The sequence below is a fragment of the Marasmius oreades genome, chromosome 9 (assembly GCF_018924745.1).
Source record: "Marasmius oreades isolate 03SP1 chromosome 9, whole genome shotgun sequence".
Classification (NCBI taxonomy): Eukaryota; Fungi; Basidiomycota; class Agaricomycetes; order Agaricales; family Marasmiaceae; genus Marasmius; species Marasmius oreades.
This window is the reverse complement of record NC_057331.1, coordinates 1,173,893-1,201,535: the sequence shown is the minus strand read 5'-3', so window position 1 is coordinate 1,201,535 and position 27,643 is coordinate 1,173,893. Positions and strand designations below refer to the sequence as shown.

The 27,643-nt window shown below is 47.4% G+C and overlaps 8 protein-coding genes across 9 annotated transcripts; 2 read left to right on the top strand and 6 right to left on the bottom strand.

Moving 5' to 3' along the window:
* Positions 1–190: 190 nt before the first annotated feature.
* E1B28_013287 (uncharacterized protein) lies at positions 191–3,927 on the bottom strand (the record flags this gene model as incomplete). The annotated part of the gene is made up of 18 exons (XM_043158434.1): positions 3,683–3,927; positions 3,560–3,616; positions 3,322–3,501; positions 3,194–3,265; positions 2,999–3,139; positions 2,520–2,946; positions 2,338–2,450; positions 2,144–2,283; positions 1,827–2,016; positions 1,630–1,766; positions 1,333–1,567; positions 1,144–1,264; positions 1,078–1,087; positions 930–1,008; positions 748–870; positions 567–694; positions 323–504; positions 191–262 (listed from the first exon to the last, which is right to left on the bottom strand). The coding sequence occupies exons 6-18, from the start codon at positions 2,568–2,570 to the stop codon at positions 191–193; spliced, it is 1,581 nt and encodes a 526-aa protein (XP_043003781.1). The 5' UTR covers positions 2,571–2,946; positions 2,999–3,139; positions 3,194–3,265; positions 3,322–3,501; positions 3,560–3,616; positions 3,683–3,927.
* A 917-nt stretch (positions 3,928–4,844) lies between these two features.
* On the top strand, positions 4,845–7,010 carry E1B28_013286 (uncharacterized protein). The gene is made up of 2 exons (XM_043158433.1): positions 4,845–5,474; positions 5,523–7,010. Exons 1-2 carry the CDS (start codon positions 4,995–4,997, stop codon positions 6,516–6,518), a joined length of 1,476 nt encoding a protein of 491 aa, XP_043003780.1. The 5' UTR covers positions 4,845–4,994; the 3' UTR covers positions 6,519–7,010.
* A 270-nt stretch (positions 7,011–7,280) lies between these two features.
* E1B28_013285 (uncharacterized protein) lies at positions 7,281–10,045 on the bottom strand. 2 transcript variants are annotated; one of them, XM_043158431.1, is made up of 11 exons: positions 9,832–10,045; positions 9,686–9,780; positions 9,439–9,633; positions 9,300–9,376; positions 9,167–9,246; positions 8,970–9,112; positions 8,814–8,902; positions 8,662–8,762; positions 7,879–8,606; positions 7,618–7,814; positions 7,281–7,545 (listed from the first exon to the last, which is right to left on the bottom strand). In XM_043158431.1, the coding sequence occupies exons 1-11, from the start codon at positions 9,986–9,988 to the stop codon at positions 7,488–7,490; spliced, it is 1,920 nt and encodes a 639-aa protein (XP_043003778.1). In that variant the 5' UTR covers positions 9,989–10,045; the 3' UTR covers positions 7,281–7,487. The 2 variants fall into 2 exon arrangements, with proteins under 2 accessions (XP_043003778.1, XP_043003779.1); XM_043158432.1 differs by having other exon boundaries at positions 7,281–7,814.
* Positions 10,046–10,509: 464 nt separating this feature from the next.
* Positions 10,510–12,964, bottom strand: E1B28_013284 (uncharacterized protein; the record flags this gene model as incomplete). Its single annotated transcript, XM_043158430.1, has 16 exons — positions 10,510–10,634; positions 10,689–10,820; positions 10,881–10,962; positions 11,023–11,316; positions 11,372–11,633; positions 11,689–11,708; positions 11,767–11,857; positions 11,905–11,921; positions 11,978–11,981; positions 12,038–12,141; positions 12,196–12,299; positions 12,355–12,433; positions 12,486–12,569; positions 12,637–12,653; positions 12,710–12,735; positions 12,786–12,964. 16 exons carry the CDS (start codon positions 12,962–12,964, stop codon positions 10,510–10,512), a joined length of 1,620 nt encoding a protein of 539 aa, XP_043003777.1.
* A 1,405-nt stretch (positions 12,965–14,369) lies between these two features.
* On the bottom strand, positions 14,370–17,886 carry E1B28_013283 (uncharacterized protein; the record flags this gene model as incomplete). Its single annotated transcript, XM_043158429.1, has 16 exons — positions 14,370–14,408; positions 14,469–14,499; positions 14,565–14,737; positions 14,794–14,887; positions 14,946–15,306; positions 15,368–15,476; positions 15,531–15,772; positions 15,832–15,901; positions 15,964–16,435; positions 16,499–16,639; positions 16,702–16,739; positions 16,799–16,908; positions 16,964–17,366; positions 17,420–17,528; positions 17,582–17,781; positions 17,839–17,886. The coding sequence occupies 16 exons, from the start codon at positions 17,884–17,886 to the stop codon at positions 14,370–14,372; spliced, it is 2,640 nt and encodes an 879-aa protein (XP_043003776.1).
* A 3,042-nt stretch (positions 17,887–20,928) lies between these two features.
* Positions 20,929–23,179, top strand: E1B28_013282 (uncharacterized protein; the record flags this gene model as incomplete). Its single annotated transcript, XM_043158428.1, has 8 exons — positions 20,929–21,650; positions 21,717–22,106; positions 22,172–22,178; positions 22,247–22,307; positions 22,390–22,441; positions 22,502–22,651; positions 22,718–22,881; positions 22,944–23,179. The coding sequence occupies 8 exons, from the start codon at positions 20,929–20,931 to the stop codon at positions 23,177–23,179; spliced, it is 1,782 nt and encodes a 593-aa protein (XP_043003775.1).
* An 858-nt stretch (positions 23,180–24,037) lies between these two features.
* On the bottom strand, positions 24,038–24,428 carry E1B28_013281 (uncharacterized protein; the record flags this gene model as incomplete). The annotated part of the gene is made up of 2 exons (XM_043158427.1): positions 24,038–24,294; positions 24,356–24,428. The coding sequence occupies 2 exons, from the start codon at positions 24,426–24,428 to the stop codon at positions 24,038–24,040; spliced, it is 330 nt and encodes a 109-aa protein (XP_043003774.1).
* A 36-nt stretch (positions 24,429–24,464) lies between these two features.
* Positions 24,465–26,215, bottom strand: E1B28_013280 (uncharacterized protein; the record flags this gene model as incomplete). Its single annotated transcript, XM_043158426.1, has 3 exons — positions 24,465–24,494; positions 24,567–26,128; positions 26,200–26,215. 3 exons carry the CDS (start codon positions 26,213–26,215, stop codon positions 24,465–24,467), a joined length of 1,608 nt encoding a protein of 535 aa, XP_043003773.1.
* Positions 26,216–27,643: the final 1,428 nt, after the last annotated feature.

Here is a 27,643-nt window from a genome sequence, read left to right as displayed (position 1 = left end):
TCAAAAAAAAAAGTCAGATACAGAGCGAAAGTTCAGCTCTGGTTATACTTACGAAGTACCGCCTTTCTCGAGGAAGGTTACTTTGTCGTTTATTCCGAGTGTGGCAATCAAGGGGGCAATGAGTCTACAAGGAATGGAGGTTTAGCATCTGGATAGCACAGAGTACGAAACCTAACGACTTACCCAGGGACTAAACAAGAAGTTGGTAGGAATACAGTGAGAGGGTGGGCAGTTCGAGTCCATCAATACCCTTACCGAAGAACTGGAGGAAAAATACACCATTAGTTCTGGGCTCGCAAGAACAGGAAAGATTTAAACGTACTTCGTATCGCCCAATATTGGTAGGCCGATTCCAAACATTGAACTGACCTTGCCAAGTGTACAGTTGCAATCTCAAACCTCCACCGCACAAGTGAAGAGGATCTCCAGGACATTGAATGTTACATTCGGTCTCTGGTGACGCCGCCGATCCATTTGTCGTGATATCTTCGACATCACCGCAATCTGTTTACGAAGAGAAAAGAATTCAATGGGGTGACTTCGTTCTGGAAATTAAAACCACATACAGCACTCCTGACCATATTCCATTCCCGCAGCGGTATATCCGAATGCCGCGCATTGATTCAGGCAGTTCTCGGCCGTGTTATTGGTTGGCCAAATGTTTTGCCATTGGAGAACTCGAGTATTGGTGTCACTGTTAAGGGATTGAATATTTTCAAAGCGAAGAGTCAAAGTCTTAAGACTGACGTGTGACATCCTGCATAGGTCCAGTTACCCGGAAGACTGGAATTCTTGGCCACTGCGATAGGAAGGGCTGTGATATTTCCGGTGGAATATACAGACAAACGGTTGGCACCACCACAAGCTTGTCTATACAAGCCAACAACGTCAAAAGTCGATTTTATTTGGGAACAAAATCAGGGACCTACGTCGCGTTGCCTGCACAGCCCATGTTACAAGTCGATGCATCACCGAGTACAGCACCGTTCACTAATCTGTTTCCACAGACTGCAAGAAAAAGAAAAAGGTAGGTGTCAATGATCGGTGTGTTTTATAGAGAACAACGTTGAGTCTTACAGCACTCGTCCTGGAAAAGGGTATGTATGAGTACCACCCAAATGAGAATCACAAGAGTAAACGCACAGCGAATTCGCTTCCTGCGACGGTGAAATTCTTGGCACTACAAGCGGCAATACAGGACTGGATGGTATTGGTTGGACTCGGTCCAATTTCGGTTTCGAAGATACGTCCGTGTGCATTATCACTGGTTCAAGGGGAAAAGATTTTTTGAGGGCTAATTCCGCGAAGATAAGGAATCAAACATTGACTTACACATAGCACCCTCCGTACTTCCAAGGGGTGGGAAGCCCAGTTGTCACTGGGAAAACGTTGGTATTACCACCACCACCACCGCCTCCATTCACAGGAGGAAGATCGGTTCCGGTATAATTGTACAAATTCAATCGGTTAGGACCGCCACAAAACTGCGAAGTGTTGCCGGCACATGGCATGTTACAATCAGTAAGGGGGGTTTGAACGCCGCCGTTTGAGATGGAAGTGTCACAATCTTCGTTTTTCAACGGGAGATTAGCGAGTTGTCGAAATTTTTTTCTCTAGGGGTAGACTTACAGCATTCACCACCAAACTCAGTACCAGCGAATCGATAACCGGCTTTGAAACACGACGATGAACATTCTTCGATGGTGGTTGGAGTTGTCATGGCCATCCCATGGGTAAGTGTTCGGCCTTGACCATTCACATTGTCACTACCGGAGACGAAGATGAGTTAGGGATGGACCCGGTGTCAGAACGTAAGGTAGGAGTACCCGTAGCATCCAAGAGAAGACCAATTCCCAACCTTAGGGACCGTAGTAGGGGGTGCAGGCGGGGTTTTACCGCTCCAGAAGACATTGAGCCGGTTCCCTGCTCCACATACTTCGTTGGCATTGCCGCTACATGCCATGTTACAGTCAGTTGCTGCAACTTTGACACCGAAGTGAATGTTGTTATCACAATCTTAAACAAGACAAATCAGAACAACGTCAGCGCGCGAATTTCGAGACATGATATAAAGATGCCAACAATCGTAGACGTGGAAGCCGGCGTGGAAAAAGAAAGAAAGACACGAGAAATCGAAACATACAGCATTCGGCAGAATACTCTACACCAGCATAGATGAGATTTTTAGAATCGCAGAAAGATATGCATTTTTCGATGGTCATCGCGGTGCCATCCGTGAAAGACGCCACGGTCAACGATTTTCCTACGCCTCCGACATTGTCGCTTAAGAACGAATGAGATTGTTTCGATGGAGAGAGAACGAACGACGTTACGCACGTGTAGCAGCCCTGAGAGGTCCAGTTGCCAGGAAGCGTCGCGGGGATTGTCTGACGACGATGTCTGAAAGTGTTTGTAGAACGAGTGTGGGTGTGAGTTGTAGCGAGTGTAAACTGAGGGCGATGGAGAGGGCATGTGAGTCAAGGAACAAAAAGCAGACATAGAGGATTGAAGATACGCACAGGAGTGACAGAGAGGGCAAAAGCCACGGAAAGAGCCTTAGAGATGGCCATCTCTAAGGTATGGGGACTTGTAGGGGAAAAGGGATGGGGATGTAATGATATATTCGAGGTATCCCTTTTATACTATCAAACCCTGCACAGGATTTGACGTTCTGGATTGTTTCGACTCTAACCATTTGATAAACACCTGAAAGGTACAAGTTATTCATTCCGCAGGGGTAAGCCTCAGAATCTGTTCTTACGTAGAATACTGATGGATCTGGTTAGGCTACCTTTCACAGACAAAGAAAGAACATCGCGTGCGCCCACCTTTTGACACAAATACTTGGAAGGCGACCCCTTCGGAGACAAGCATTTCCTATGTTCCGCATCACCGTCGTAGTGACGCAGATTGATCGGGTGCCTTCGAGAACATGGAAATCTGACACTTTTTACGCCCTGAGTAGTAATCCATCGATTAAGCAGACGTTTACTTATACCTTTTTCAACCGAGCGTACTTAATTGTCCCATAACGAGTTGTGACGGTCATGATGATTTATGTGCCGATGTCGTTTTCTCGATGGCCCAAACGTGATGATCAGTTGGCACTTCAAACCGAGCTTTCACACGCAACTGGATACTGATTTAGAGTCAACGTCTTCTGAAAGACCAGGAACTATGGTGTAGAACTAACTTTGGTCAGCTCAGCAACCTTCTTCGGGTCTCCGTAAGACACCCATTTCCGACTGGTGACCTCTTGTCGTTCCTGTCAAAAATTTAGGAACCAATTCTCGGCAAGTATCAGATTGAAAAAGAACACACTCGTGAAACAGGCACCGAACACCTTTGCAGCTGACAGCGCCAAAGGGAATACCAAGGGAGGAGTGCCTTGAGTTCCAGAGGGTTGAAGAGCGGACGGCGGCGTTGTGAACTCGAGAAATGATGAATGGGCTGCGGCTAGTGCGCTGGAATATCACAATGCAGGTGATTTTCAGTGTCGAACTGAAACGGAACGGCGGTATATTTAGACAGAGCTAAGCTGGGCGAACAACGGACGGACAGAATGTTCTCAGAAGTTGTCAAAGCTGTCGTCAAATTGGGAAGCAGAACTCAATGTCTGGAGAGAATAGGAAACGAGTATTAGAACATAAATGTAGCTCGGGCCGAATAACAAGACACTGACATCTAAATTACCCCTTGAACTTGTCTGCTCGTCGTATATTGGAGTCTCGACATACCAAGCATCATGTGCGATGATCGGCCTCACATTGCTACGACTGCATGGCAGAAAGCGGGTATCTGGCGAAGAATGGTGTTAGACGTCCAACGCACGTCCTCAGAAGCTTCGAGCAAGATGGAGCAGATCGCATCATTACACGGCAGCCAATATCCTCCAATACCGCTGTTATTCCTTCACCTTCCTCGAATCGTCCAGCATAAAGTTTCATGAATCGGCGACCAAGAGAAGCACAAAAGGCTGAGGAAGACAAGAAGGCGCTAGCGCAGGAGACGAACGTAGCCCATACGCCGAAGAAGTACATGAACATACTGGAATTCAAAGTTCGGAGGGACTGAGATCGGGAAGGACCAGGGAGTTCATGCGGAGCGCCGGAGAAGAATAGTGGGTGTTATCGATATTCATACAGATCATGAGAAAGAAGCGAGCCTGTGCTCAAGGCAGCAGGAATGGTGACCCACATCCGTATCGATTAAATTTCAGATATGTGCATTGAAGTAAACAGGTAAGTTCAGCCGAAGAAGTCGAGAGATTTCGAGCTCACTTAAAGGACATTCATCCAGTACCCTGGAATCCACATGCGTATGGCTCCTCGACACAAAATGCTGACGATGTTCCTCGACGTAGACTTTGATTGGCCGTCGCCGACGACGTAGTAACCCAATATTATGTTGCTGTGCCGAAATGAAGATATCCTTCAGTAGGCGTCTGTGCCCACTCTAAACTAGACTGACTCTGCCTGGGGACGTGTCTGTTGTCAATGATAGAACCCTAAGAGGAAACATTCTTCGAAAAATTGACCAGGCTGGCTCATCGTGCCGAGCGTGCGGCCGACCTAGCAATATTACGTACTGCTGAGATAAGCGTGAGACAGCACTAAACCGACGTGGACATTCCACGACTTGTACAAGGCACAGTATCCTCCCCGATGTCTATCTAAGATTTGTTACGCAAACATGAGGAATGCTGGTGTAAGAAATACCCAAAAAACCAATACAAAAGAGCTCAGTGACTCAGGCAATCTGAGGGTGGCGTAGGAAAATCCTGGCGGGGGTTGAAATTGGTACAACTCTCCTCTTGAATTTTTTCTCCTCCGACCCAATTTTCTGCAACGGTAAGGTTCATCCGTTTTATGTTTTCAAACTTTATTTTATTGATCCTTTCATTCTGTCACCAAACATTTCTTTGAATCCTTCCTCATTCGGTATCCACTTTACATCCACAATGATCAACTCATTACTCGGTTCTTCAAGCAGGAATGCCCTCCAGCAGCACTGGGCAGACAGCCCCAGCGACTTGGACTGAACCACCGTGGTGTGGTTGGATTGAAACGACAGGCGATGCTCTACTCATTCTGGAAGCAGCTCGTCGAGGTCTCATACCCCGTGTCACTCGCCGACTGGTAGATTCAGAACGCAAAATGATTGATTCTGGTTCGGTCTTTGTGTTTGACGAGGACGAAAGTGGAATCAAGCGTTGGACCGACGGTTTTTTCTGGAGTCCCAGTCGCATCCTCGGAAACTTCCTTCTCTACCGTGAGACGGATAAGAAGACCTCCGGCCGTGGAGGAAGGTGCAACGGAGGCGGAGGCGATAGCTCTGATGCCGGTGACGAAGGAAATACGCTCAGCCGACCCAGGGATGGTTCCCAACTCGGGCTGGAGAGACAGCGAGAACGAAACTTGATGGGTAGTCTGACTAACAACCCTAAGTTCAAGTCGGATGGTCTCATGAAAAAGGTATAGTTTTATGTTTGTCGTGGCATTACAACTAACGCGTTCTTCAAGACATTCTCTTTAACGATTGGGGGGGTCGCGCAACATCTGATTTCTTACTACCGTGTGGAAGACGTCGAGAATGGTCGCCTTCGGTCACCCTCGTCCCTTCCCGAACTCGCCTCACTCTCGATCAGTCCCGAATACCTCGATAAAACACATTTTAGGAATCCACCTAAAGTCGAGACTGGCCCTGACGGCATCCCACGCTACCGAGGAGAGGCAGACGACGTTGAAATTGGGTTAGGAATATCCCGATCTCCTAAACCTCCACCCCCATTGACGGTAGGCCCCCCGTTATTATCAGAGGGTGTAGTGAGGGGTGCGAGTACAAGTGTTACTCCTACTGCCCACCGCTACGAGCCCTATGTCAGCGCGCGCCCTCGCAGACAGAAATCGATTATTGATGAAGATACCACACCATCGCCAGTAACAACGACATCTACCCAAGCTGCGGCTATATCGCCCACATCTCCAATATTGCCGGATTCAGCCGAAATCTCCACCGCTGCAAGCACTATCTCATCCCCACCACCCAACATACATTCCTCCCCTCAACCCTCCACATCCCTGTATCCTGAATCTCAGCCTCGAACACAAACACCACCCGCCTACCATTATGCTTATTACGCCCAAGGACAAGGTTATTCATATCCTCCTATCTACGCATATCACCATCCTTCTGCCGCTTCTGCCGCTCCAGCACAGCCTACTACATCCTCTGTACACTCTGCCGCTTCCCCGTCCTCTCCCCCATCAAACAGTGCGACGTCACCGGCCTCTGGTACATATCCACCTAATAGTTCTCCTGCTGTACCTTTTCCCTATGATCCTAATACCGCCGGTGGCGGCATCCAACAACAACAACCCGTTTACTATCCATACGGATATGGGTATCATTCTGCTTGGACGACCGCTCCGTACAGTTACCCTGTCCAACAATCAACTTCGGGATCTGGAACGGAAAAATTGTCAAGTGAAATTGATGGAGCTCAAGCCACGACCTGAGCCGTTGTTTGACTTGATATTCTCTTGTTGTTAGTCTCACGTCTTGCTTTCCTTTCCTGTTTTTCTTTTCTTTATTGGGCTGTTTCCTTGCTGTCCGTATCATCACTTCGCTGCATCCCCTCACTGTATGTTATCCCTCGTCCATGATTCATCTTTGATCCTCCAGGACTCCTAGAGCCAAAGATTGTATTCGCTCTCGCCCATCGTCAACTATCCCTTCCTTCATTCATTGCTTGTTGTATACTTTAGTGTGGAAAAAAGGTACATCAGCGCTCACACTAGGACCTTTAGTGAACGGATGTCTCTTCGCGATTATTGCATTTTTCAGGTCTTCCTAAAACTTTTTGGATGGAGAAATGAACTCCGTTGTAACTTATGTATTGGATGGAGACTCATTTTATTACTCATAGTTGATACCTGGGTAGCACTGAAGTGACATTTCGTTGTGTACTTACCTTACCGCTCGAAATTTCAGTGTACATATAGCCACGGATCTACGGAGCTGTGTCTGGTTTGTGAAGGCTATCCTTGAATCTTTAAACGCTGAAGTTGATGTTGACGTTGGACTGTTGACGCGACGCTTTGAGAGATCTGGTCATCATTGCTGAACGAATGGTCAAATGGGACGGGGTTCCGCTATGGCGGTAAAATCGAGGTCGAAAATAACTTCTTATTAGAGTACACGTTCGGTGGGATTCAGCTCACAGGTTCCATCAAAGCCAAACGGGTTTTCTCTGGATCCTCGGGTTGGATATCATCAATGGGAGGGATTCCATGACAAGTTGATCATTGCGAGTGGTTAACAGCGTACCTGTTACAAAGTTTCGGTCGTTTTCACGCTATAATGGATATCCTCCGTGCCTCAGAAGTGCTATAATAATTATCACCGCTGGGGTATGAACATGTTCAGATGGGTTTCCAACAGATTATCGAACAAGCCGGTGCCTGTGTCACCGTTTATTATGAATGTTACGAATATGCCGCGTAGAAAAAGTCTTCTGGAACATGGGCATCTGTTATACCGTGTCTAGAGAAGGAAAAGTTGTACCTGAGAACCACCCTCATCCCATTAACCGGAAAAAAGAAAACCCCAACTTACTGATCCCGAAGGTGCGCTACAACGCATTGCCTCGTTCCAAGCTCCTGAATATGCGCATTGCAATGATTACACGCCCAACAACTTCTTGAATCCGACCATTGGCCGTCCGCAACTTTAAAGATTGGATCATTTATGCTTTGGTTGAAGTCATTGTGGGTGGAGCATTGATCGGGAAGTCGATCAAATGCGTGGACGACCTGGGGGAAAAACCATATATCACCTTCATTTGCAACGGTGACCCGGAAGATGGAAGGCACTTACACATTCTCGCCATGTTCCAACAAACGGCTGTGGACTGGTTGGACACTTTAAGCAATGATAAAAAGCACCTCGGTCGTCCATCTCATGTGCTGTCGCTGTGGTAAGATCCAAGCCCGTAGCCCACACTAGACATGCTGATGCACGAGAGTACGATATACCAAAGCCAAACCGAAAGACGGACTGCCCAGCTCGAGCCTTAAGGATCTTGCAAGGGCCAGTCAGATGGCGGAGGAGGGTAAGCACAGAGGTCAAAAGAGCGCTGCAAAAATCACATCGTGCTTGTACAGTAGCCGGGTCCGACCACAAACGATCGCCGGCAACACCACGGTGGAACTCGGTCAACTCTATGCCTCCGTATGGACGGTAGGGTTGAAAGGACCAACTCGCGTCACAAAAACGATATTCGAAAATGATAACGCTTTTTAGCTTGTCGATTTCAGCTCTCGTTTCCTCTGGTAGCGAACCTGCTGGTCCAACCAGGTCACTCTCTGTTACGGAGACGTTGTCGGGTAGTGCGAGTACAGCCGCCATCGAGGGGAGAAGCCAGACAGCCTCTATACACGGAAGAAGGGACCATTCTTCTGGCTGCAGAGATTTCTTATAGTCGGCGTAAGCTTGGGCGATTAATCGGCAGCGTGAAGTAGTGGCGTCTGTCTTTTCCTCCAACAGGCGAAGTACTCGATAGTACATCACCGCTTTCGTAACTTCTTTCTTGATCATGGACCAACCTAATGGCAGCAATTAACAGTCGAGAATGATATCAAAACGAGTTCGTCGACATGCCATGATCGGTGAGGAGTTTATCCTTTGAAACATGTGGATGGTCTCTGACTCCCTCAATGTCCTTATCTGTGTAGCCCATCGCAACAAGGCGATATTTGACACTGATTGACGAATGTAAGGTTACGCAGATTTATGCTGCAGAGGAGACTTACGCTCCAAAACGAGCCGCGCGTACGTTGACTACATCTTCCACCTGTCTAGCATAGTCGGCGTACACCCAATCCTTGCAAGCCCGGTCATGCTACGAGACGAGATAAGTACCTTCAGTGACGCTACAGGTTCAAGCTCGGGCAGGAAAGAATTCTCACCACTTTGAGACGCTCGAGATAGTCCTTACGCTCCTTTTTGTATTGCTCGACCTCTTCTGGGTTGCGACATGTATTGATACGTGCCAAGACACGGTCGATTTCACTTGTGCTGTAGTAACTGGTGTGACCATTTCTTTGACCACCTTCAATGATGGTCAACCCAATATTATCACACCCATCGAGCCATAATAACTTACCATCCGTAGGTATGATTAGATCCAGGACGCTCTTGTCTACTCCAGGATAACGATGCTTGAATCGATTCTTGGTCAGCCCACTGCAAATCTACGTGTCAACCAAGAGAATAACGACTTCAGATGAAACGCGTACGTGTTCTTCACACATGCACAACAGATCCGTTTCTGGAGAATAAAACTGATGGTTTGTACCCCCTTGTGCCCACATTCCTTTATGCACTAACGATTCAGAAAAACCCGAAAGGCAAAAAAAAAGGCTGAGACTTGCAAACCTGACAATGAGTACTCCCGAACAATAATCGTGCCCAATTGACCTCGGGCATCCCAGGAAATGGGTCGGGGGCCTTGCATGATCTACGGACTCCAGTCCAGATGAAAGTGGTGCCGGGAGAGAGTAATGTTTTGCGAAAGACGTGGTTCATTTGGGTGAGCGCCAGTAAAGATTTGGGTGGAAGATAACTGAATATCTGTGATACAAGTAAGATGTTATGTTCATGCAGTACGGAAGATATCTCTGACCATATAAAGAATATCCAGGGGCATAGTTGGAAGTAAACTCAGCCTTCCGCGTCTAGGTTTGACAATCTTTGTGCATTTCCCCCTCAATTGTGGTTCTGTAAGGACTCAGTTTCGAGAAGCATAATAAATGGGTCGAACCTACACACCTGAATCGTCCTGTTCTTTCTTGAGACGCTTCACCCCTCTCTTCCGCCTTCTTGTTTCCTGAGGCTCATCGTCGGATTCATCGTTGAACGTCTTCTGAGGCAGAGCTTTGAGTCGAGCAGACTGACGGCAAGGTACTTCCAGTGATGAAGGTGGCATGTTGGTGTGAAGTCAAACTGACTTGACTGTATATAGCTTACGTATGCACACGACACCGTAGGCGTTGTTTTGAACTGAATACTCGTACGTGAAATTCCGGAAAATCGGGATAAGTCAGACCACCATAAACACAAATTGAGTATGTCGCGATCCGACTCGCAAGTTCGATTCTGTCGACAATGGCCCAGGTCTAGTTATCTGACATATTTTACCGACGTTGTCGGGAAAATATAATTGCACCGAACCTCCTTCCATAAAAGGAGGTTTTAATTACCTTTCAGGTCGATCTCTGGCAAAACAAAAAAATGCAGGAAAAATATATTTTTTTTATATTGATATATATAGTCAATATTTTAAAAGGATGATTTGTTGCATAAACTCCTCCATATCTTGCATACCCGTCACGCAATCTACGGATCGTTATGCTTCCGAGTCTATGCCTTGCCTCGAGGACAATAAAGGTGGTCCACTGTGTTTGGTATCCGATATCTATATTTTCACCTGAGGTAACTAGTGAAATTCTAATCGCGCACTCCCAAAATCTTATCCGCCTCTGGCGTCCCAGCTGCAGGAATATCGTCTCTCAGCGACACTTTAACGGGTGAAGCTCCCTCATTGTGAGCTAATGCGAAGATAACATCCATATCTGAAAGGCCATCTAAGTGAGGAAAGCTAAAAGGAGACCCGGACCGAATCGCACCTTCGAGAGACCTTCCCGCGGTCTCTGGGAAGAAGAAATATACGACAGGTACGATGAGGGCGTTGAGCGCAGCGAAGATGATATAGGTTCCGTAATCAATGTTTTCGAATGCGGGACCAGTGATCATGACGACTAGGGAGAGAAAAAAATATCAGTACTCGCCCCGCAGAAACGAAGCCGAGGTGAACGAACCCATGAAATTGAATGTCCAGTTGCTCGCCGTACTCAAGGCATTCGCAGGACCTCTCATCCTTAGGCCGACTATCTCGGCAGGCTACAATAACAAGACATTTTTTCACCTCGAATCTCAGAGGAAACAAGCGAGAACACTCACGTATAGCCAAGTCATCCCCAACCACCCAACCGCAAAGAAACTATTGAATACAAATAGTAACACCGCACTGACAATCTGCGCTCCGTTATTACTCTTCGGTAGACTCCCCAGTATAGCCAATAACACCATTGTAAGACATTGGCCAATCGCACCGAACAACATGAGTTTTCGACGTCCGATACGGTCAATGATGAAGATAGCAATAAGTGAAGCGAGGAAATATTCGGTCCCGTTACATGCTGCAACGATGCGGGATTTGACATCCGAGAGGCCGAGTCGCTCAAAGAGCAAGGTCTGGTTACCCGCCGTGAGATGAGATGAATCAGAAAGACTACAAAAAACGACGTACGGCGTAGTAGGTGATCAAGTTGATTCCCGTAATTTGCTGGAAACACTGAACGACGATACCCAAGGTGACGCGTCTGAAGTTTTGCGACCTTCCACCCGACAGAAGCTCTTTCAATGACGGGTTTTCGTCGATCCCGGTCTCCGCATTGACCGCCTCCTGTATAGCATGGAATGTCCTCCGTACTTCTTCGTCCGAGGTGGGTTTGTCATCCAAGGCGGAGATGACGGCAAGAGCCTCCGCAGGTCGTTTCGCTTTTAGAAGCCTTTCAAGTTTCAGGATGTGGGCCTGCAACAAAAGTGTAGAATGAAGAGACGAACCATCTGGGAGATTCTGGTAACTGTGGATAAACAACAATCGTCAGGCTGTGTACCAGGTACTGCGGTAGTTTCACCTACGATAGGAATCATGGCAATCATGATAACTGCAAAAACAATTTGAAGTGCAACCGGCACTCTCCACTGAGCAGATGATTCTTGTATCCAGAAACTGAGAACTGTTTCAGCGTGAAATTTGATTTCGAGGAGTCGACAGACCATCCAAAGTCAATCCACTGGAGGGATGTGAAGTCAGCTGTAAGTTTAGCCACCTAGCAGGGTTTCGACGCACATAGCTGGAAGATAAAACGGGTCATTTCAGAAAATCACATCTGTTATGAAAAATGCTCACGATATCATAATACCGAAGGTAATCAAAGCACCCTCTACCATGATCAAACTGCCGCGCTTCGCAGCGGGGGAGCATTCAGCGTGGTATGAAGGCACAGTTGATGTCTGAGAGATGAAGCGTTGAGTCATGAATGAATAAAGAGAAGAAATAAAGCGAACATTTAGCCCGTTCCCTATGCCCGTTACGACTCGTCCAACAAGCATATGAGCATATCCGAACGAAGTTGTCTGCAAGATAGCTCCTATTATCATGATCACGGCACCTGAAGTAAAGATAAGAACGAAAAAGGAAAGCAAAGGGTATTGCATGCGCCCTACCAGCTACCATTGTCCGCCGCCGACCTAATCTGTCACCAACCCATAGGCACGAAAGTGCGCCAGCGAGACAACCTAGTTCCTAAAGCAACGGAATCATGTATCGGATACACTTGCAGATCACCTTGACCTACATATATAGCAACCAAAAAACTCTGGAGTGTTGCGTTATTGGGGTGTTCCGAAGAAACAATAGTTTGTGGAAAGACTTTCTCAAACTGTTAATGGAAGAGTGGTCAACAATCCTGGATCCTCTTAGGGAGAAATCGACTATAGAACGCTTACCTGAGATGCAGTCAGGACTACATCGTCACAAATGAGCTTCCATCATGTGTCCACGAGTTCGCTGTTTACGTACGAGCAGACATAACGCCTTGATCATATCTGGGTCCAGAATCAGCGACGAAACATCATCGCGGGTAGATAAGACTGACCCAAAGAGTGTAAACCCGGCTCCGCTCACAAATGCTAGCGCGAAAGACAACGCTTTGCCTCTCAAGGTCATGTGGTATTGCTGTGCCTCCGCTTCGTAGTTTGCATATTTGGAGTTGGAGTCCTCATAGCGGATTTCTGACTTGAATTCCGGACATTCCTCGTCTTTACTATGTCCCATAGCGCACAGGATTATCGATGGTCAGTGAAGGGAAGTGGGGAAGGGGAAACCTGAATGCAGGGTAACGAGTCGCAAGGCGTGTATAGTCAGAAATAGTTCGAACCGTTTGGCTCTTTTATAGAGTAGTATAGAGCCGGGGGTTACGGTATCTTTCCAATGAGAATCGGTTGAATTTGGGCTCGAGTGGAGTTCAACAGAGTTCAACACGATGGCAATGTGGTGCTGGGAAATATTTCTTCATCTTACACGATCAGATGTCAAAACGTGGTCGTGTAATTGAGAACATTTCTAAAGTTCGTCGGTGAGCAAAATAAGACTGGAACGAGCTGTTGGGACTTACTCGCCAGCCGAATCCGGTTCTCAAGTAACACGAGCGGTCCTTCCTCCTTCGTGGTTTAAAGTTTCGAAAGCGGTATTCGGAACATCGCCGGTCATCACGGGAGCAACCCATCGGCACTCCAAGGCTGATGTCATGATAGCCTTTTCAAAGACGTGTGGGAGTCTCGAGTTATCGTGCTCAGGAAGAAACGGGAGGCTACAGATCAATTCCTTGGGGTTGGCCATCCAAAATCGCGTTTTTCTGTATCCCTGACGCGAGTGCTGCAAGCAGGTGGATCTGGGACGCGTACCGATGTCGGATGAGCATGGAAAGCTAGGTGCAGTCACGTAAAATTTTCACGGTAGATAGTTATGGGTCCTCCTTTTCAAAGAAAACCCGAGCGTTAGCCATGTAGACAGTAGAGTACACAATGGGTATAGCCGCCATGGATGAAGTACGCACCGACAACCGCAGACCAGATATTTCTATTTTTCGCATTCAAGTGGATTCAGCAGATCTGTACCCATCTCCTCCGCGGGCTGGGTTCTGTACATAAGAGTGGAATCGTTGACAGCAATAACGAACGAGTATTTGCGTTATGGAGTAAGATTCAAAGGGCGTAGTATGTTGTGCTCTGCGCCAACCTGTCTCTGTCCATTCGTCAAATCGCAATGACCGAGGAAGATGAAGGCCATTAGAAACGTTGCTCGAGACCGTAAAGGTATTTTATCTGCATAGAAGGATCGGCTCGTTGCTCGAAAGTTTGGCTGGATACATATGAGTGCAGTCGACAAGAAACAAACGCGCGTCAGTCTATTGACGCCATATGTATGCGCTCGAATCGAATATTACATTGTTAAATAATGGTACATGATTACGGTAGTTTACTCTAATACGCGAGCGGGTAAGCCCAGTCCAAAATATCAAAGGTGTATTTAATAGAAACAAGGCGGACTACAACTAGGGAGGGGCCAGTCAGAGGAAAGAACAATCGTCCAAACAAGAACATTGTCCAGTTGTATCAAAGAATGTACATGTGTAAATGAGTGAGAAGTATCGAAGTCCGAGAAAAGGAACCGTTTTTGTTCAATACGAGAAGATCATCAACCAAGGGTTCAGGACAACCTGTAAAGTTAATTAGTTAAAACAGTCGATATCCGGACAATGAGCTTCAGAATTACTCACTGGGAAGAGCATATGTCCGCCCGTGACGAGACTAAGGTGAAAAGAAAAAAAGGCAATGAGGGTAAGGTCATTGAGAAGGAACCTATCGACACTCACGCGAAGGGTACAATCACAGCCCAAGAAGAGGAGGGTATCCGCCACCCATCGGGTACAAATGGTAAAGACAGGACGATTATTGTGGCTATGGAAAGTATTCCCATAATGATGATGTGCCAATACCTCTTCCAGATACGAGGCACCTCAATGAAGAAATTGGATCGTTCAACTTCCTGTGGGAAGAAATGAGTAACGGAAAACATTGGAGAAGCCAGTCAAAACCACGAACTTTCTTCGTAGCTTCCCATTTAATATTGTACGAAAACAAATGGGCAAGGATAGCGGCAGACAGGTGTATACTCAATCCACCAAAGAAGAAGAAGCTATCAAAAACACAGTCAGCAAACTATTCATGCACGTGAGAAAACCGGATAGTCGTACAAGAACGGGATCCACATCATGTTTTCGACAAAGGAAGAAACGATATTCCGTTGGCCAAGTCGGTATTCTAGAATGGTAAAGCCAATATTTCCCGCACCGGGGAAAACGACAGTGCAAGCTAGCCAGATTTCGAAACTTTTCAGGTAAAAACCGTCCACCTCTAGCGCCCATCCGAGGACGAGGTAATTCAGGAGTGAGAGGAGGGCCGAAGCAGCGAGACCGTAGTACGAGAACATGTATGCCATCATGGTAATCTTGTAGTGAACAGGTGCATCTGACCAAATAAAAGTTCGGAGCTGTTTCGTGATAGGGCCCATTTTCCACCACCGAACGAGGGGGTTGAACAGCAGTTCGTTGCATCCTACAAAGATTGATGCATGAGACACGGTATTTCATGATCCTGACCATCGTGTAGAACGAACCATAGGAGTATTTTTGCCATCTGTTCAATTCATCATCTACCGTTAACGATACACCTTCCTTGAAACCTCCTTCCGAATACGTTGCCCATCGAATGATGTAACCTTTCAACTACAACAGGTCTCAGAGAGCTAGCCGATTAGGGCAATGAGATCAGCCACTTACCTGGAGACGTAACGCCATGTCAAAGTCCTCCGAAACATTGGATTCAGACCAAATCTTCTTGACACCGTCGTCAGGGTCAACGAAGGCCGCATCTTGAATAGCTGACCACCGAAGGAACGCGTTATGACCGACGAACGGCGCGACTTCGCCGTTTGCACAGCCCATCGAGATACACTTATTGATACGGCGCGTAAAGTGTGCAATACCATTCTCAAAGAAGTGATGGGCAACTTGCATGACATCTGTGAACAATCCAAAGGGTCAGACCAATTACGACGCTCTTGATATCAAGGAAACCAACCTGATTCATGTTGAATGATAGCAACTTCTGGACACTCTACAAGTTCTCGTGCCGCGTCTCTGAAACAATCCTACACAGAACAAAACAAAACAGTTGATGTAACAATCTAAAGCTGACACCGTTTTGACTCACCTCGGGAACGATAGTATCGGAATCTACAATCAGAATAACGTCGCCCATACGAAGTGATTTCCCATTACAGGCCCAAGGTTTCCATTTCTTTCCATTTTCCTCGTAAACTTCATCAATTGCTAGTTGAAGCGCCTTATTTTCCAGAGAAAGTCCGCCAAGCTGCAGTTGACCCGTTTTTTCTTGCGCTTCGAGGTCCAAAATCTTCTGTTCCATCTTGAGCGAGAGCGCCAAGCCATAATTCATGTTGGAGGCTTTCTTGAACCGGCCAGCTCGTTGATAACCGTCCGGGTCGTTAGAATGAGGAGGTCGAGCAACCCAACCAATGTTATGGTCGGAATAGAACTGGATTCGCTTCTCTCGCTCTTCTGAACTGATAAGCTGGAGTCCATCATCGTGAACAAAGATGGCCGATGTTCCTCCTTGACGGGCGTATGTCTGCATAGCCTTCTTGAGCGAAAGAACCGAAGGCGTGCTAAGAGTTCAAATATACTCAGTTTATGTCTAGTGTAAAGATAAAGCGAAAGTGAGCACTAACATAGTCTCTTCCAAACTCTCTTTGTAAACAGGAAGTTCTATGGTCACATGAGGGAGATGTGAGTCGACATCTGAGTTGGGTTCAGGCGGAATCGCGGAGTAGTAGAAAGAGTTTTCGTGATATTGAGCCACAGGACCAATGCTAATGAACGATGTTTCGGATCAGAACAGAACTATAACTCGGAATGGTAGACGTGAACTCACACAAACGAGACATTTGTCACTATCTGGAGGGCGAAGAACTGGGGGAACGGAACTCACTAAATACAGATGACACCGGTGAAAGCAGAGATAGACCCACCAACGAAACACAGCAGAGCAAAGGACTAGCGGCGAGCAATGCGAACCTTTCGTAACCGCGGTCGAGGCGCCATTCCTGAAGAAGAGTCGAAAGACCAGAACCGATGAAGTCTATACAAGGCGGTCAAAAACGCTCCAACCTTTCCACTGGCAAAGAGAAACCTACACAACGACAACGCTGCTCCAAAACCATCGTAAAACGGAGCAAAAAGACGGATGGGACGAGCTTGCTTCGATCCCTTCTCTACGTCAGTATGAACATCTCGCTTCTTCTTCTGGAGCCTCCAATTCCAGTTCCATCGTGACTTCTTCGTTGACTTCTCCGCCGTTACAACCGGAGGAACGGCAACAGCTTCTTCAGAACTGGCTTTAGGCTTCTCGGTGAGATGTAAATCCGACGGGGATGATGACAAAGCGATTGACGCAGCAGCTGAAGTCAAACCACTGATGGACGGAGTAACATTACGAGCACGCCAAACAAGCTTGATGAGTTTTTCGTCGAACTCTGTGCAAAGTTCGACGATGTTATCCAAACTATCCGACCAAACTATCAGAACACGTTCGTCTCGCTAACGAAAAGTTAGCATATACGAGATTGCTCAGGACAACGAAAACAGCATACCAGGAAAGCCCCGCATTGTTCCTTATCCGCCTCGGGTAGTTGACTCATGGATGGTAGTATCTGTATGCGCGTACGGGCGTCCAGATACAGAGCGTCGCAGTCGTCATGTCTGTCAAGGCTTCAATCAGAGACAACCATCAAAAGAACGGGGAAAACACATACACCGTGGATAGTGCAGCATGGACAGATGCACTACGTATTTTGACTGCCACCAAGGGATTGAGGATGCGAACAGCCGTTTCGAAGGGAATCAAGAAGCGATTCTGGTATGGAAAGACTCGGAATTGACCAGGCTCCAGACGTAAACATATCCCAGCGGAAACGTTTTCAGCACTAGGTTTAAACCAAGCGCCGCGTTGAGTCTGCAATTAACTGAGGTTATGAAAAGGCTTCACTGGAAACAAGGGAGATATACGCACACGGGCCCAGAGAAAATGAAGAACAGCATCGTAATTGTCATAATCCATAATCGATGATCCTCTAGAAAAGCCGAATGCAACGAGTAAAAGACAGGAAGTGCTCAGAGGCCTGAGCGCGGAGCGGCAGGTGTACTAAGAGAGATGAAGGATTGGAGAATCATGAGAATAGCTTTAAAGGACGCGTCAAAATCCCTTCCTGGCAACTGAATTCCGGAATCAGCTGAGCCTAGGCTGTCGAGCATTCCATCACGGGACAGCAATAATCTTTTGACAGGTTTACATTCGGCAACTGAAGGTACAGCTTCCGCATGCTTCAGGTCCAATTAAGACTGAAATTAAGCCCTGAACCGATGACGGTAAACCCGCCGAGAACGTTCCCGGCGACATGATTCATCCTGACAGGGTATCTTCCGTCAGGTCTAACGTTGGATGTTGCTTGTACCGCTCATGAATGATAAGACTCTTTTCCACTGCTAATTGGATGGTCCATAAAATCTAATCCAGACAGGTTTGCTCGGTTATTGCAGGTATGTACCTTGAACTTTGAAGAGAAAAAGAAAGCTACATACCTTCCAGTAATAGTATTTAGATAAAGTTATAGATTGAATATAGAACAAGGCAGCGCTTGACATCAACTTTGAATCTCCGATTGAAACTGATGGATTGTGACCCGACAAATTCGATGATCAATATCCCCTCCTAGTGTGATTGGAGACAATTTCGAGGTTTTGTGCACAGATATGATTCTCAGCGGTGGGTGTGAGAATGTATGATAGGGATGTCGCGATATCGCATTGCGAATCGACATGTCATTGATTCACGACAGAAAACAAGGGCACCAACCAAATACAAGAGCGATTCGGATAGGAAGAAAGTTCCGACGAAAACGTCGATAACGATAGCTTGTACCGGACTGGACATATCGTCCTACGTCCTGCGCTAGTGCGCACAGAGTATAGCTCTTCAGATATGTACGGGTTCGTGACAATGAATTCAGTGGCGTTGTTCTAACTATTTTGAATTTGTGGGTGCTCATGTATAATATACAGGACGGCGACGCGTGTGGCAGACAGTCGGAATGACATTGATACCATTAGCTCCAGAGGGACTCATCGGAATGCTGGACAGAATAATGAAAAACCCACCGTTCCTTGTGCCTCTCGGGGCTTTGAAATCAACGAATGGACTTGTCGTAAGTTTTCAGGACAGGCACCTGGGGGATTCACCGAAATGACGGACTAAGGACATACAATCGTTAGGGGACATTAAATAGCCAGGACCATTCATCCTGTAGTGATATATATAGTCAGCTTGATACCGAGGTGAAGACGACAAGATATGTAGTTGTATCTTCATCGCTATAATACCGACGTTAAGACAACAAAACCCCTTGTTCTGGAAACGGCTTGGCGTCAAGAAATGCTGGAAGTAGCTGGTAAATCGTCAGGGCAGGAGAGAAGGGTAGGTTCAGGGCAACATGGCGGCTGTGGAACTTCAAGAAGCACCAGGTTGAGACTGGACTTCGCCATGAGAACTTCGACGGCGGTGGGGCCCGCACGCGCTTAATACTGGAAAGAAAACCAAGGCTGTCCTGAGGCTGTCGGAGGCACGGGCCATCAATGAACCATTCTTAGGACCTCACCAGTCTATTATAGATGTCAACAGCTCCTCCCTCTGGGCATAGATTTGGATGCAGGTCGCGGAAAGAGGATTGAGTTTAGAGGAACAGAAGGGAAAGCGAGCTCGTACGACCCGAGCCACAGGTTCCTTCTCAAGGTCCTCAGCAATTGCGCCTTGAGATGGGTTATCCGCTCAAGGGAAACGAGTTCGATACGGAATTTGAGGGGATATATACGAGGAGACAGCGGCTCAAGTTCTCCTTCATTTTCGCGCTTTGCTGGAAATGGGAAGGTCGGGGTCGAGGAGTACATGTGAGTTAATGTGTTATTCCCACGGCCTCGGCACTATATCGGAGTTTGGAAACACTAACTATTTTCGGAAATTCGTACCAAGTATGACCTTTCTCCACACTTACACTTACATTGCGGCCGACGCTCTTTCCCACTGCCAGTGCTTGAATGCTGTTCAGCTGCTTTGATACTTCGAACAACCCCCATGGGCTTGCATCGCCGAGCCAACTCTCTCATGACACGGGCAATGCTGAAGTTTTGAAGATAGACACCCGGTAAAATTAAAATTTCGAACGACCCAAGACCTTCCGTTCTATCTTCCGACTCATGTTCAGTTTTGTTCTCGCGGTGATAGGAACGACAACATTCGTCCACGAGCGGCCTAACGTCGTCGGTGCCTAGGATGCACTAGACCGCGAGCGGCCTTCAGAAGCTTGCTTTATCCAGTATCCTACGGAATATGTATGTCAGGTCCTATTTTGTTATCAGTCTTATCAGTCACAACGAATGATGGCTCAAGGTTTTGAGTCAGGCTTGTTTACACCCAACAACACAAACCTCAGAGACACCAATCTGACGTATCATTCTGCCAGTCTGGCTCCCGCACCTGTTCAAAATCAATTGTGGTTCTTCAGACAACAATATGGAATATGATTTTACATCACACATCGCAGGAACGGACCCTGATATTCAATAATTATCTGATTTTTTACCAGCCTTCGGCGGAACGGGCAGGACACGAAAACACACCTTGTGCCATCGTTGCCTCTTTCAGACTCATGAAATCACGGGAGCCTGAGCTTTGATTCGCAGATTCGCCAGATTCGCAAGCTGCAAACAGTGGCGCCTTCAATTTCCGGTAAGGTTCTTAATTGCGCAGTTGGTTCCGAATTAATGGACCGTGTGTAGATGCAAACGAAATGATTCTTCAGATCACTTGCCTTTCTCGGAATTCCCATCAGCATTGAGCACAACGCTGAGCCTCAGGTTGACTTCAGGAACTGATAGGGCTTTCTTTCTTTCCACCTCGAAGTTTCAGACAGTAGTTGACAGCACAAACGGTTATATGTTCGGCTGCGTTTTTGGATGGAAAAAGATTGACATTTTCTTCGCTTTCTTATAAGGTCCAGGAGCGTCACTCCTCAAAACCCTCTTCTTTTCCGACGGCGTTTCCTTCAGCATGACAGCATCGCGACCACCGCCGATCCTTGTTCAAGATAGTAAATTCTCTCGGCCTCAAGGGGGAGTTGTTGAGACTGTAGACTCAGATGGAGAGGTCGAACTTACATACTCAGTTGTCAACCAACCGCGACACGGTACATCACCGACAGCATCACCGCCCGAATCGCCTCCTAGCCAAACAACTAATACCATGAATCCCACCACTCCACCAGCTAGTGTCATCAGCTTTTCTGGCCAGTCTTACCCTTATTACGCCGACTCTCGTCCAGGAACTCGCAGTGGTATAACTTCCCTCACAGGAAGTATCGCTGACTTGACCGGAATGTCTTCTATCTATGGCAGTCGGCCATCTACTGCTTCAACAAAACGAGAGGCATTTGCTTCTCCTCCTTCAAGACCATTGACGATCTACAGCGCTCCTTCCGTAACAAAAATCCGACGGGAACGACCAAAGTCCACTATGCTGGGTAACAACTCAGCTCTTTCGAAGCCTTGGATCGGAAAACGCGACCCGTACTCGCGAATCGCATATACCATCACTTACTCCGTTGCCTTCCTGGGTATCGTGGTCAGCGCCATCAAGTGTTACTTCGACTACCAGAGTCTCTCGTTCATTACAGAGAATCTTTGCCCCGTCCTAGACGAGAATTTTGACAGTGCAGACGGTGTCTTTGGAGATAACGGAAAGTTTTTTAGAGAGGTGGATATGAGTGGTTTCGGGTGAGTTTTTTTGCCTCCTTGGTCACCGTCGCGAGAGATTCGGTCGTTCATGTTACGCAACTGTAGGAACGGAGATTTTGCGATGGCTACAGGATCGGAGAACAATTCTTTCGTTGCAAACGGGAACTTGTACATCTTGCCTACGTTGACATCTGATAGTATCCCTCTGGATGCTATCCTCGACGGGCATGTTTACAATATCACCGACTGCACCTTCAATATCACTCGAGGCGCTACGTATACTCAATCATCCGTCGACGCTCCTCATTCCCTTGGCACTTCACCTATCGGTCCCAACACATTCGACGCTGACGGATACTACAAGGCTTGTTCGGCCTACAGTAACGCGACAGCAGGAAGAATCATCAACCCCGTTCAGAGCGCCAGACTAAGCACACGTAAAAGCGCTAGTATCAAATTCGGAAAAGTGGAGGTTAGAGCAAAGATTCCAACTGGGTAAGCACGATCCCTTTTCTTTTCATTTGGGAACCGATGTACTTAGCCCGTTTTTTTTCCCTTAGTGACTGGGTTAGTCGCTCGACTGTCTGATCCTCAGCGAAAACGTCAACTCACTCCCACCCATTGTTCATTACTAGATGTGGCCTGCCATTTGGATGTTGCCTGTCGACAACGCCTACGGTGCGTGGCCTTTAAGTGGTAAGTCTTCTTTTTGTGCTCGCTTCGCGAAGCGGTGCTTTCCCTCACGGAGCGCACTCATGTCGACACCCTCTGTTCGCAGGCGAAATAGACCTCATGGAGGCTCGAGGAAACGGTCCAAGCTATCCTAACCAGTGAGTCATTTCGATCGGCATGGCATTTTTGGGGTATGCATTAACCCACCCGCTCTGAAGGGGAACTAATTACGTTCGTGGCTCCCTGAATTGGGGTCCAACAACATGGTTGAACGCCGTCGCCAAAACCTACGGGTGGTGGAAATTGAGACGAGGATCCTATGACACCGATTTCCATACATACACGCTGGAGTGGACACCTAAATTCATGTAGGGTCTCCCCAACATTCGTTTGACCCTTACCTAGGTTCACTTACAAGGTCTTCTATTCCCTAGCCGGATCTATGTTGACACCCGACTCCACTACTTATTGGAGACAAAGTTAAAGGAAGATTTCTGGGAACGGGGTGAATTCCCTACTGTCATCCAAAACGGATCCGAAGTGATCAACCTCCAAAATCCTTGGAGCAACGGGACGAAAGCTGCACCTTTTGATCAACGTGAGTCTCCTCACACACCATCTGGAACTCTTTCCCCAGCTCATTTGGGGGCGTGTACACAGGGTTCTACCTCATCCTGAACGTCGCTGTCGGTGGTACTAATGGATGGTTCCCTGATGGTGGTGAAAAGCCATGGTTGAATGGCGCTGCGACTAGTAAGCTTCCGATTTCATATATCGATTGGGAGCGCGTTGATTTGACATTAACCCTAGCGGCGATGAGAGACTTTCTTGTCGCAAAAGATAAATGGTACCCGTCGTGGCCAGAAAACCTTGAGAAGCGGGCGCTCGTGATGTGAGTGTGACTGTGTCCACTATAATTTCCTGAACCTAATCATCTTACCGGCGACAGCGACTACGTGAAGATGTGGCAGTTATGTTGAGAGACTGGAATCCCGAAAGTTTAAAAAAAATTGCAATAATTACCATCGAACATTCACGCAATAATCCTCCAGCTTTTTATTCTACGAGCACGATTAGTAGTCTTTTTTCGCTCCCTTTGTATAACTAGTTACAGTCATTCACCGCTAGATATAAAACTTGGGACTTTGGAGTTGATACTAGGCACACATTCTTTTGTTCATGTCTCGCTTCAACCCTCCTCTTCATTCCTTTTGTACATACCCAAAGCACGATACGGACCAGAACCACCACCCGATATCCGTTTTATGGATTTTACTTATTTGCACATCATACACGTTCAATGGACTTCAGAAATTACCGTTTGGGCTCGGGAGACTCATTCAAGGACTGCATCGGGACCAGGAATGAGCTTTACACCGGCGAACGCCACAGAAGCAGACAGAAGCATAGAGCAAGTTATGCGTAAAATCTTCGAGCTAAATCGCCGCTGATTGAGTTACGGTTTGGATTAAGGCCAACCTCCCTATTGACCGGTCCATGGAAATCCCAAGTAGAGGTGAGGGCAGAAGACAGAAAATGTCAATAGATCGACGTCGCCGGAAATTCGATATTCACTACGTTGCTTCCTGTTTCCAAACAGTCACGGTCTTCTTCGAAGCTGTCGCACCGCGGCCGGCGCCCAGCTTTCCCTTTTCCTCAAAGTATTTCCAGCCAGTGGCTGCCGTGAAGAAATCAACAACTCCGTCACCCAAAAATTGCCGGGAAACGGACTTGAAGAATCGCATCATACTTACCTAGCGAACTACCTCAGAATGAGTATGCTGGAGAGTGGAAACTGCCCAAAAGCTCTGCCACAGTTTACGTCCAAGTCCCGCACAGGGCAGGTTGAAGGGAAGGAGCGCCGATACGACAGCTTCGAAGGCAGTTGCTTGGGAATGCCCAATATCCTGCTTCTTCAGCTTCCGTGTCTTCACCAGAATTAAATTTTCGCGAGTTTCCTGTACACCGGAGAAATGGAGAAGTAACGTTGAAGCTTCCTGACGTGCAAGATCTTAGAAGCAATCTATCGTCAACCGGATGATAATCGTAACTACGTTACTTAGGTAACCCACTGGCAGGTGCTAGCTGCTCATCGCAAGCAGTCGCGACGTTGAAACGGAACACGAAAGTCGAACGGTGAAACATGGACTGCTCGCATGTCTTGTTCAACGATCGTTTTTTTTACCTCCTGAATGGCTTGAGAGCATAACCCTTAGAAATTCCCAAAGATAAAAACACCGATTGAGCCCTAAAACTGTCATCTTCTCAGGACCAAACACCCACAGGCCTAATTCCAATCATCAACTCCACCTCTATCCCACCACCACCACCACCACCAGCACTCCCTTCCCCTCCTTGCTCATCCACGCACTCAGATACAGATCCAACCCACACACCCGCAAACTTCCTATGCATCCCCAACACATCCAATCTCTTATACCCACCCCCTAGTACCAACTCACACCCCTCCCTAGCTCTTATCGTTCTCGCCCTCGCTACATTCTCCTTATTCTCCGGTGTGGATAACAAGAGTTCAAGTTCAGAAGGAGTAAGCGGCATATGTAAATAGCTGTATATCCCCTCGAGCAAACCCCGAACAGTCGGGACGCCGTTAACCGTCAGACACCCCCAGATATCCATCCAATAAGCAAGCACGGGATGAGACGAAGATCGTAAATGGACTTTAGCCGCCACCATCGGCGAAGAAAAAGCAGGTTCTGAAAAATTTGGACGGGCATAGGGCATAGGAGGATTAACGAGCTTTGCATATTCTGGTGTAGGTGGATAGAGAAGATCCCAATCTAACGCTGTCATCCCCCCTCCCAAGGTGAAAATGTCAGGGTGGAGGGATATAAATCCGGGTTGGGGAGGTGGAAGTGGAACGGATGTAGCGGGTAGAGGTGTGTCCCCCGGTAGAGCATAATTTGGAAGTTGGGATGTGGGTGGGAGGTAGGGTGTATTGTAATTATGAATCGTAGAAACTTGAAAAGGTACTGGTGTAGTGTACGGTGGCAGGGACTGAGGAGGATAATATTGAGAATAAGGGTGATAGGGTGTATAGGGATTTGCAGGATTGGTTCGGGGAGTAAATGGAGGATAGTATGGAGGATAGGGATAGGGTGTATAGAGATTTGCAGTATTGGTTCGGGGAGTAAATGGAGGATAGCATGGAGGATAGGGATAGGGTGTATAACCTCCATATGCGGGTGGATAGAGCGCCGGTAGCGGCGTATAGGGATTATAGGGTGTCGAGTGATTTGGATAAGATAAACCGGTCCCGCCGAGATCTAAAGGGTAAGCCCAGCCCTGGCTCTCTCCAACCAGTGGACCACTTGGTCTCCGACGATGACGTTGATCTGACTGTGGTGGAGGAGTAGGCTGCACTTCGGGAGGTATAAAAATATCCGGGTTAGATGCTGGCATGCCTCGAACAGGTGATGATGAGTTGCGGGAAGGGGGGTGCAAGTCTGGGGTCCCGCTATGAGAGGAAACAGAAGAAGGAGAGGCCTGTGACGCAGGGGAAGACAAGTTTGGTGGGATGACAGGTGGATTGGACGGAGATGGTGTTGCCCTTGGAAAGTACGTTGTTGTTGTTTCTTCGGGTGGAGGTGTAAACAGGAGCGGTGGAGGCGGAAGGGGAACAACGCCTGGCGTTATAACCGGGGTCTGCGGCAAAGGTGTTGAAGTCTGAGGAACAAACGGCGAATAAAGGTAATGGGGTGGTATTGCGGCTGGTGACAGATACGGGGGTAGTACGACAGGAGAAACAAAGACCGGCGTTCTCGAGGGTGTTGAACCTGCTGGAGTACTTGGCGGAGGCACGACTCCCGGGAAAAAACCCCATTCTATGAGCAATAACGATAAGTACAAACGCAATGAGCAGGAGGTGCGAGTAGAAGCAGAAACAGCTAGATACCTGAGTCATCGCGCATGCTGATCAGATACTTCAAAGCTTATACCCGCTAAGCACTTCCGTATTCTTCCACTTCGTGAACGGTGATTGAGGGTGTTGTTTTCTACAAAGCAACGTAACTTCCGAGTCGTTATTTGGGAGATTCTGGCCAGGATAGCATTGATATGGGAGGAAGAAAAAGAGAAGGCAGAGCTAGAAGAGCTAGAATCTTGACATCGAGCATGCCATGGTAGCACGCTGGAAACGCATGGTACAAGGTTCTTGCTTGGGAGGAGGCTGTGTAATGGGCGTAAAGCGTATATTCTCACGCTAGCCAAAATTTGAAACCTACTATATTCGGTAAATTTACTAGTGGCCCAAAAGCCTACCTGCATCATTAGCTACACAGCCCAGAGCACCTATGATTCGAGCAGAGAGGAACAGGAGGAGAAGGACAGGGTTTTGCTCAGCGCTAGAGAGCTTGTAACATTACTCGTGGTCCATGTGGGTGTCAACTCTTTCATCTTCAAGTTCTATTGGCAGTCTGATTTTTGTTCTTCAAGCTCGGTGCCATGGGTTGTGGGAGACGAACAATCCCTCGAGATCTTGAAAGCTGCTTAGGATTGCGGGATCATCGATTAACACCTGCGACACTGCGAATAGGTGTATCAATGGAGAATCTGAGCGTGTCGCAAAGGGTTTCTAGAGAAGGTGAGTAGAGTTCTCCATCCCGTTCTGGCTCAGAATTGACACGAACGTCGCTCGCCAGCATAAAATCCTCGTAATAATCATTATGGTCTTGTTATCTTCGACCCTCGCCAAGGCCTCGCTCGAACGTCTCAATACCACTTACATCGTACATCGATCTCTGACAAATTCACCGATATGATGCTAATACACCGGCTGGGGAAACCTTGTATCCATTACATGACGTCTGTTATAAAGTTGGTGCGAGTTCGATGCGAACCAGGCAGTTTCCACACCTGAACGAAGTGCCTGAGAAGAATGGGTGGACCAAGTTTATCAGCATGCAACACGAGCATTCAGAAGAGGCAAGCACACGTTGATTTGGCCTTCGTTTTTATCGGTACTGACATTTTCCACTCACTCCTCGCGGCACACTTAATCAAGAACGTGAAATGCTTCCATACTACAAGTTCAGGAATAATCGACTGTACCCTCGGGTCAAAAACGGTTCTCTTCCGCTTCCGAAGACGTACATACCTTACTCAACTGACGACACTATTTTTTCGTTCATTGTCCTGTTTTAGCGGCCATGGATAGGTCGTTGTATGCCACCCATTGCCTCCAAAACCACTCCAGACTTCAGCCAATTCCAACAAACAAAATCTCCTGGCCATAATCATCCATCTTGACTGTCGGCAACTTTCCGTCAATAGCCGCCTATTCAAACGATTTGGTGAGACCTGCTGTCGTTGACCAAGCCAATTACTAAAGCTAGTTTCAG